Source organism: Ylistrum balloti, unplaced genomic scaffold, assembly GCF_031769215.1.
Source record: "Ylistrum balloti isolate Yb309-2 unplaced genomic scaffold, AGI_CSIRO_Ybal_v1 Utg371832, whole genome shotgun sequence".
Taxonomy (NCBI): domain Eukaryota; kingdom Metazoa; phylum Mollusca; class Bivalvia; order Pectinida; family Pectinidae; genus Ylistrum; species Ylistrum balloti.
The window spans coordinates 1-10,589 of NW_026782910.1; the positions used below are offsets into that span (position 1 = coordinate 1).

The 10,589-nt window shown below is 36.6% G+C and overlaps 1 protein-coding gene across 1 annotated transcript; it reads right to left on the reverse strand.

Moving 5' to 3' along the window:
• Positions 1-8,175: 8,175 nt before the first annotated feature.
• LOC132563720 (uncharacterized) lies at positions 8,176-10,332 on the reverse strand. The gene has a single exon (XM_060228474.1). It carries the CDS (start codon positions 10,324-10,326, stop codon positions 8,176-8,178), a length of 2,151 nt encoding a protein of 716 aa, XP_060084457.1. The 5' UTR covers positions 10,327-10,332.
• Positions 10,333-10,589: the final 257 nt, after the last annotated feature.

The window sequence follows — 10,589 nt, forward strand, 5'->3', positions numbered from 1 at the left end:
GATAGGGCCTAAATGGATCAGAGACAAATATGAAATATGAAGATAAGTAATTCGTAGACGAACAATTGTAAGTTTAAATCATTTTGTCAAAAGGAGGAAAAGATGAGATGATAGGACAGAAAGAAAAGAAGAGAAAAAGAGATAGTATAGATTTTATATCAATTTTATATCAATTCTGTGCCGACTACAAACAGTTCATAATTAGGTAGTGTTAAAACGCTTTGTTTTATAAACTTCTGAACATATTTAACAATATTAAATTTTGTTTCATATGAGTAAACATCACTGTCGCCCCATAAGATAGTTTCTATATTAAAGTGTACGTCAAAATCATACAAAATATCAAACAATATGCGTCTACAATTAGAAATCAAAGTACGGAAAGGCTAAACGCATTGAAAAATGTTCACAAATAACCGCAAAGCTATATTACTTTCCCCATACTCCTACACTTTGGAATGCAAAAATTACTAAAATAAGAGAACCAGAGGCTATTTTTCTTAATCTTAAGCGATTTTATATCGCCAACAAGCCAAATGATAAATAGCTCTATGATGAAGTTGACTAAATAAAACCTTTGAAATACCAAAGATTTTGCAATTACTATCCTATCAATATGAGGATTTAGACAAATCGAAAGGACTTTATACCTACTTCTTTATTTTGAATATATTGCAAAGTAATAGTCCTTACTTGTTGTAATTATATTTGTAGTTGAGGAAAGTAGATAAGGTGTACACAGCATTTCAGATAGATTAAAGTGTAAGTAATTACAATACATGTATTTACATGCCTATCTTCCTTGAAGTATCATGGTTAGACTTTTCTTCCAGTAATTATGTCTATGAATACATAGTTCTTATAAAATTTACAATATTTTCACTATAGCTACTACTATTTCTGATCTCCAATGCATTAGAAAATGTCACCATGACACGCTAAATGAATAAACATGTTATGGAAATATTTCGTTCTAGTTAATTGATAATAAATAAACATGAATTTTTTTTAAACGCGCTTTGTTTGAAGGAATATTTTCATTTCAAGGAACTTTGATACACATTAACAAACCTTGAGAAATCAGCACAATCAACCTTCATGAAATAAAACTAAAAGACAAAAAATGTAAGTTATAACAGAGTCAATATCATGATCAGTACAGTATTAAAGATAAAGTATTCATAAATCATGAGCACCAAATGAACCTTGCCTACGAAGCGCAAACTTTTTATCTTCCAAAACTTGAAAAAGTGTCATGGCGGTGGGTGTGAAAAACCTGAAAAAAGTGTCATATCGGCGGGTGTGCGCGTGGGACGAACAGTCCAATTAGGTGACGTCTAATGAGGTAAAGTGATGTTATATATGTAACCCTGGTAAAATACTAGCCGCAATATACCACTCGGCTAGAGAGAACTGCTCTTTAGCTCGATTGGTTGAGCGTCAGACTAGTTCGAGGCCTAGCAGAGGCTTTGAGATGAAAAATGACCTCTGTTACATATATTAAGAAGATCTTGCCACAACGACAAGGATTAAAACAAAATTAATGTTCTGTTTGTAAGTTTTGTTTGTTTATAAGTGCTGTTAGTTGATAATTCAAACCAAGTCTCAGACTAGCTTCTAATCAACTCGCACGTACAGTGTTCTGTACGCTTACGTCATGTCGAGAATCTCGTAAGATTTATTGTTCAAAATTTATCAATAGTTCAACCACACTGTGCCTCTCTTTTTTTAAATATATACTCAACAAAAAAAGAAAGGTTAACATGTTTCCTTGGCGAATACCTGTAAATGAGTGAAAACAAAATGACGTTTGTGCAATATTAGAAAATGGTAATGTGTTACATTACAAAATCCAAGGGGGTTACCAAAATCATTCAAGCGTGAAAGTCTGTATTAGCGAAAGAGCTGCATCATTTACAAACAGATTCCTAGACATTGCCGGGGAATGCATACCGACAAAAACTGTTACCATCCGACCTAACGACAAGCCCTGGTTCAATTCGGAATTACGACGTGAAATTAGGAAAAGAAACAGACTACTAAAAAAATTTAAAACTAACCGCACTCCAGGCAATCTGACTAACTTCCGAAAACAACGTAATCATGTTAATAATTTAAAGAAAAGTACTAAAGAAAATTTCTATGCGGACATAAATGGTATTTTAGATCTTATTCTGACTCGAACCCCAGAAATTTTTGGAAAATTGTCCGCAGACTTCTAAAAACATCTGACTCAACAAATAACATACCTCCCCTTATTAGCAATTTTGGAAATCTTGAAATGACAGATGAAGGTAAAGCCAATATTCTAAATGATTACTTTGTTTCCATTTCTACCATTGACGATACTGACGTTGACATACCAGAAATAGAGCTACGGACGGACGCTACTATATCACATATACCATTTCAATTAGACGACATTACCGACATTCTAAAATCTTTACATGTTAATAAAGCTGTTGGCAGTGATACAATAAGTCACATTATGTTAAAAAATACTGCAGAGTCGATAGCATATCCATTATCTCTAATTTTTAGATCTTCCTTGGATACTGGTATCTTTCCGTCACAATGGAAACTAGCTTTAATTATGCCATTACACAAAAAGGGAATAAAAATGAGTCTTCTAATTATAGACCAATAGCTCTTCTCAGTACTCTTGGCAAAGTTTTTGAACGTTTGGTTGTAAAATATCTAAATAACTTTTTACTTGATAATTCTTTGATTTTTAAATACCAGTCAGGTTTCCAGCCTGGTCATTCTACTGTTCATCAAATTATTGAAATTTATCATACATTATGTGAAAATATGGAAAATGTTGAGTCAACATGTTTAGTTTTTTTGTGATATTTCTAAGGCGTTCGACAGGGTATGGCACAAGGGACTGAATGTGAAATTAAAAAATCATGGTATATGTGGAAAACATTTAGTTTGGCTGAACAACTATGTCAGTAACAGAAAACAGCAAGTTTGTGTAGGAAATAGTAAGTCTTCCGTTAAATCTACAAGTTCAGGTGTTCCACAAGGTTCAGTATTAGGCCCCTTACTCTTTATTTTGTATATAAATGATATAGCTGATAACCTTGAAAGTCTTTCTAAACGGTTTGCCGATGATACTTCATTATTATGTTCCGGTACTTCCCTTTTGGACATTGAAACTAAAATTAATAACGACCTAGCTAAAATTCAACATTGGGCAGAAAAGTGGCTTGTTAAATTTAATCCCCTAAAACCGGAAGCCTTACTTATTTCAAACATAGAGCATGATCATGCCATAGATATTAAATTTAATAATGTGAGTGTCGATTTTGTTAAACATCATAAACATCTAGGTGTAACTTTAGATGAGAATTGTAAATGGGGTAAACATATAGAAAACATTTGTAAAGATGCATCTAAACAGGTAAGTATCCTACGTAAATTAAAATACATGTTAAATAGACAAACTTTAGTCAAAATCTATAAGGCTTATATACTTCCATTATTAGAATACTGTTGTGAAGTTTGGGATGGGTGTTCTCTCAGTGATGCAGACAAACTAGAAAAACTTCAGTTAGAATCTATCAGAATTATCACTGGTTTACCCTCTTATACCAGTAGAGAATCACTGTATTCTGAGAGTGGTCTAGAACCATTATCAGAAAGACGCACTAGAAGAAAACTACAGCTTTTCTACAAAATAGTTAATAATCTCACTTCAAATTATCTGTCTACTCTATTGCCCCCTTTAGTATCTGAAAAGTCACAATATAACCTCCGTAATGCACAAAATTATTCTTTACTAAATTTCAGACTACAACTAACAAACTTATCTCTCTTTCCGTCCACTATCCGACTTTGGAACCAACTTGAACTTGAACTTAGACAAAGTGTTTCTTACTCTATCTTTAAACATTTTCTTCGACCCACTACACTAGTTCCATATTATTATTTGCTTGGTAGTCGTAAGGCTAATATACTACACGCTAGGTTAAGAAATAAATGCAGTACCTTAAATAATGACCTTTTCAGATCCAATCTAATAGATTATCGTTTCTGTCAATGTGGACACTCTGTTGAAGATACTTACCACTATTTTTTTGTTTGTAATATTTATTCGGTCCAGAGAGCCATTCTGTACCGAGAACTAAATAATTTTATCCCTCTAGACCTGCAGTTACTCCTACATGGTAGTATTATCTACTCATATGAAGATAATGTAAAAATATGTCAAATCACTCAGCAATATATACTTAATTCAAACAGATTTTGATCTTTACCTCTCTATCTCCTTCCGTGATAAATGTAAAAATATTTGGTCTCTCCTTGCTCCGACACAAGTGGTGACGTTTTTTTCTTTCTGAAGGACCCGGATGCCAGGAGAAAGCGATATTCGCACGGGATGTGATGAACTGTAGAAAAGTTTGAAAGTTATGAAAAGCGTTTTGTATTTTTACTTGTGTTGTTTGTATCAGGAGAGACCGCTCTACATGAAGTTATTTAAACTCTCTCTCTCTCTCTCTCTCTCTCTCTCTCTCTCTCTCTCTCTCTCTCTCTCTCGTTTTTTTTTTGTGTATTATAATTGTATTTAAACATGTCGTCTTGTCTTGTTAATATGTATTTTGTAAAATTTTATAGGAAAGGGCTTTATAAAAGTTAGAAAACTTGTGCCCAATCCTGCTTGTATACTTTGTACAAATAAAATATGTTTAAATAAAAAAAGCTGCACGAGGTTTTCTGCGACTAACTTGTATCTTCGCTTGAATTCCATAAACATTCAAACTGACAACTGTTCCTTAGATCCTTAGGACTTAGAAATCACCGAATCTTGCTATCTATCAACTTTATCATTATGCCCCGGCTGTCACAAGTACAGAGAGAAAGGGCTGTAGGCATGATCCAGGCTGGGGAGTCTCGCCGTCGAGTTGCACGGCATTTTGGTTGCAGTGTTAAGACAATTTGCCAGTTGGTAAGTCGTTTAAACCAAACTGGGTCAACATCCGATCGTCCCCGTAAAACGACCGCCAGGGATGACCGTCGTATACGATTGATACACTTGCGCAATCGATTCGTAACAGCAGTAGAGACTATAAGGACATTGTTTGGGCGTCGTGTGTCTCCCCAAACAGTCCGCAACAGGTTGAGGGCCTACCAATTGAAAGCGCGGCGTCCCTACTCTGGACCCAATTTGTTGCGACTTCACCGGAATAATCGGCGTAACTGGACCCGTGTTCACAGTCGTTCGGCCTTACGACAATGGAGCAATGTTCTGTTTTCAGATGAGTCCAGGTTTTGTCTGCAACACGGTGACGGAAGGTGCAGAGTGTGGAGGCGACGAGGGGAGCGTTTTGCGAACTGGTGCGTCGCAGAACGGGACCGCTTTGGCGGCGGAAGTGTAATAGTTTGGGGTGGTATTTGTGGGGGGACTCGTACCAGGTTTGTTGTGTTAAATGGCAATTTAATTGGCATTCGATATCGGGACGAAATTTTAAGACCAGTGGTTCTGCCATTCTTTAGACGCCATGGCGTTGGCGCCATTTTTCAACAGGGACGTTCTTGGCCGACGCGTGAGAGAACGTCAAAATCAGCCGTCAAACTTGCAGGAGCTGGCCCAAGCCTTAATCGCTGAATGGAACAACATCTCTCCTCTAATTAACCGCCGGTTTACGAGTTCCATGCGATGACGCTGCAATGCTGTTTACTTCGCAAACGGTGGCCATACCCATTACTAATGGTGTTACCTTTGAAATCGACCCCAACGTTCTTTACAGTCGAATAAAATCAACTGAACGCAAAGTTTTATAATGAACCATGACTGCAGTTTTATCAGAATTGATCGATTACTTTATTCGTACATGATTGGTAAGGATTTATTAAGGGGTTAATTAATTAATCACAGAATAAAGTAGTGTTACCTTTCTTTTTTTGTTTAGTATATAGTAATCGTATTGTAAATAAAAAATAAACTAATTTTGGATGCTTTTAAAATATCGATTTGAAAGATCGCGGCATTATTTACGCAGAAAATTGCCGCTAGAGGGCTCTAACTCTTTTCGATATTTCAGCCAATGAGAAGGCCAGGATCGGTAAATTTTGTCTGAAAGACCGTCGCAATAGGCTTTGCGTACTGAGTACGTTTAGCCTAAAAATGATGACATCGCATGTGATATTTATTTGTTCACGCTTACATATAGTTAACAGCAGTTAAAGATAAGGTTTCCTACACAGTAAACATTAGGTCAATATATCATGTATATAAATATCAAATTCGTTCGCTGAAAGGCCGTAATAGTGAATGTACAATCAGTTCAATAAGAGCGACAGATCTAGAGACACAAAGAGAAACTTAAATTAGAGTTTAAAGACAAATACAGCCTCACCGTAAAACTGATTAAAACATGTGTGATTATAAGATGGGGAAAATATATTTCTTGTGACCATGGTAGTTACATCGTGAGATTTTACCAATCCGGTGCTAACTTCCCTAGAACTGATACTGATTAGGGGATATTATATGTAAAATACTAATATGAACAGTCCGATCCGTCAGTAATTATGTTTTCAAAATCTTCAGTACGTCGTAAACTTTTTAGAAAAAAACTGGATTAAAAATAAACTTTACGGGATGCACGCAAATAAAATGAAATAAGTTAAAGACACTTAAATATTTTTGAGATGTGTAATATTAATATGGCTAGTCCGAATATTCTTGTTCTCTCGAATTCTTCTGGCGTCGACGAAATGTTAGAATAATTCAGGCTGCAGCCACCTGTGAGCACACAAAAGGAATCCATGTGTTCCCCATCAACACTGTTATCTTATTTACTGAATTCCGTATTTACATATAGATCTCTTCCGTTTTTCCTTTCGTATTTTAGACTCAGTTTAAGAAAACTGTGATTTCTGAGTAAATACCAAATAAATATCCTACCCTTTATTGTTTCTATTTCAAAATGAAAACTAAGTAAACAATTTTCGTGAAATAGTTCCATCAGAATATGCCCATTATCTATATGCCAATTTAAGGTTGGCATAGTTCTATGCATGTATGTGGCAGCTGATCATCTTTCTAATACTATATAAACCAATGTATAGTATACCTGAGGTACCTAGTCGTTCTTCTCATGCGAGACAGACCAAGGGACCTCTTCCGTAATCTGGTAGCAGCGGAGTTCAAATATTTGGTGGGAATTAAAAACCTGCGCTCAATTTGACAGCACACCAATCAAAACAGGCCTGAATCATGAATCAAATCGCCCTGCTATACTAGCAGATTTAGGTAAGAAGAGTCTCGTACAAAAAAAGCCGTATACATTCGACAAGTACACCAAAGATAGATTGCCGGAATTCTTTAATTCCAACGGCCTAACCTTAAGAAAATAACTTGTGTATTACTAGTTGGCGAACTGCCAACATCCTAGGTAGATCACAAGAACTGCCTACATCACAAGTAATGTACACAAATTGATGTTGATTTCTGTCATTATGAATGCCAAGTGGACATAAAGCCGGATTTATAATGAAGTAGTGTGAACAGACGGATGCTTAATGGGAGCAACAGAGTGTTGGCGTCGACTTCATATTTTTCTTAATGAAAAGAAAACAACCAACTTAAGATTGGCAATTTTCGGAAGGAGAAATATATAGATACACCTCTCAACTATTATCCTTCAAGACTAGCAAAACCAAGTAGAAATAATTTTCCTTCACTACACTCAAAAGAATTTGAACCGAACTTCAAATTAAGCTTACTTCATGGAGCGAAATATATGGAAACAGAATTTCGAAGTCTTCGCTGCCTTTACAAATCCCCCTGCGCAAAAATGTTTATCTTACTGCGACATTATTTTCAATAGTCTGAAAATTATATACATGTTCAGAAAAATATTCCGCTTGAAAACTTTGTGTTACGCATATCATATATTGCTGTTTCAAACCAGAAGAATAAGAGCCTTCAAGTTTGATTAATTGCTTGGCAAAAAACATTATTTGAACAATTGAACAGATATTTTCTTTGTAAAAAATGTAAACAATCTTGCTCCAAGATCGTTTGTTTTCCTTTCACAAGTGCTTGACATTTCCCTTTGTCCACATTTTGCCTTAATTTTATTGAATTTGAGTTTGGATTATGATTCTGTTCACGTGTTCTTGATGTCACGGAAGGTACACTGAAGGGTAAACGTTAGTTTAAAATCAGGAACAATTTACAAAACTGTCTGGATCAGTGTTGTACATCGTTTTATAAGTATATGACATATCTCTGTCATTGCTCTGGTGTTGAGATGGGACATTGTAATAATCCAACTGGACATCCTCTTCATCCACCAACGCTTCTTTTCTCGTCTTCCGTAGGATGGCAATCCTATTGGCAGCTGCAGAATTATCAGGATTTTGTCGACACGAGTCTTCAAACGCCTTGATTGCCTGTCTTGTGTCCCCCAGCAGTTGGTGACATATCCCGACCAGGTTGTGTATAGTGGGATATATAGATATTCTGCAGTTTGGATTTGTCCGTGCAGCCAGGAGATCATCTAGGATGATCCGGGACTGATCAGTTTTACCTTGTCTGTAGGTAGACAACACAAGGAGGAAGATGGCATAAGGCAGTGGTGGAAGTGTGATAAAGGTTTTATCTGCTTCAATCTCCAAGTCTAGTTCTGCTGGATACAGTCTATTGTACCTTTTATGCATTGAATATAATGTCAGAAAAGAACGTTTCGCTTTCTGTAATGTTGTGTATCCTTTACCACACATTTCCTTACAATATGCATGAAAATTGGCTTGTGGATTTAACTGTATCACCGTGCGTTGCTGACAGGCGAAAACCACGTGTCTGGCTACTTCGTAGGCCTTATCATAACAACCAACATTGTAGTAAAATGTGGCCAGCGATAAGTATCCACTACAGACGTCTGTAGCTGACGACACGTGAAGTAGGCGTTTGTATCTTCTGGTCTGGCTATAGACAGATTTGTTGCTCCCGACAACATAGTTCTGAATGTGGTCTGTGATGCCGTTTCTGGAATTATTTGTAATGGCACTCATAAGGTAAAGCAAAATGCTGTCAGTTATTATGTCATCTTGAATATCTAAAAACGCCGTTTGTGCCAATATCAACAGAGACGCGACATCGTAGAATCCTACAGTGCCATACTGTACAGCAATCAGTAAGTCTCCATTACATTCCGCTAAGACAGCCGATTGATTCGAGTCCGACGGATAATCTGAACGACTATTGTAAATAGTTTGTGGCAAGGACCGGAGTATCGGACACAGAAACAAGCAGTTCCATCCCATATGTCGATATTTACTCAGCACCTGGATTAGCCTTTTCCTGTTGTCTCCAGTAACGTTAGAAAGAAACATGTTGTGAGAGAGAATGAAGTAGTTAGGTAGATATCCGGTTTGTATACACTCCATAAGTATAGTAAAGCAATACCAAAAACACTGGATAAGATTTTCGTCCACCCACATAGAAGGTCTGGAATGTTCTATCGCATGGAACACAATTGTCTTCATAAAGTAAGAACAGAGCAAATGTTCGATGAATGGATCATGTTCAATGCACTCTTTAAGAAACATTTTAAGTAAACCGTATGTTTTCAGCTGCACATGATTGAAGGACAACACTAGAAAAACTTCGGCGGCTACAAATGAGATCCTCCACTGCATTGCAAAGAGATTGGAATGCTTGTCACCAATGGCAACAAGGTGACAGCCGTTCCGAATAATATCAAGGACCAATTTTCTGGATGGCCAGACACAATGTTTGGTGCGGTATCTGAAGTTACTGAGACTATCAGGCCATGAACGACAGTGGAAACTAAACGCAAGATCGGAGTCTCCCGTGTAATCATCAGGCAAAGTTGAACAAGGCCCATGTAGGTAACATCCGGGCAACAGATAATTACTCACATATACGACACTAGACAGATACCAAGAACCGTCCACTTCTATCAAAGCGTCAATTAATTCTTGTTCCGCATTCTCTCCTACTTGATGAAGTTTGAGTAAGGTATACCCAGATCTACAGTTGGTGTTGTCCGTGACAAGAATAGTTTTCGTTTGGTCTTCCTCTGGTATACTATCATGTTGCTGAATAATTGCAACATCCTGTATAGTTATCATTTGGTCAGTGTCGGAGTTACGAAAACAGAAACCTTCTCCTTTGGAACCAGTAACCATTCTGCTGTTCTTTTTACGGACTTCGGGACCTCCGGTGAGATAAGTTAAAAAATAAATTGATTGTCTGATTTTGACCACTTCCTCCGGACCTATTTCAGTAATGTTATCAAGATGATGCGAAAGAAATCTGGACACTTTCCGTATGTCAGTCCTTTCCATGTTTATTCGGGACTTCCTGATAAATCGTCGGTGAATTTTCGACCTGAAACAAAACTTAAAATATTATATTATGTAGTATTACATAGAATTTTTATTACGGAATGTGTGTAGGAAATAAGAAACGGATAAAGGGTCCAATATGTTGTAAAAAGGGGTAATGGGTTGGGGGTTGAGAACACTAGTAATCGATCGTTATTTTGTTAATTTAAACAAATATGTTATTGACACTTTTTGACCCGGAAGGAAGCCAACAGAAAGTACAG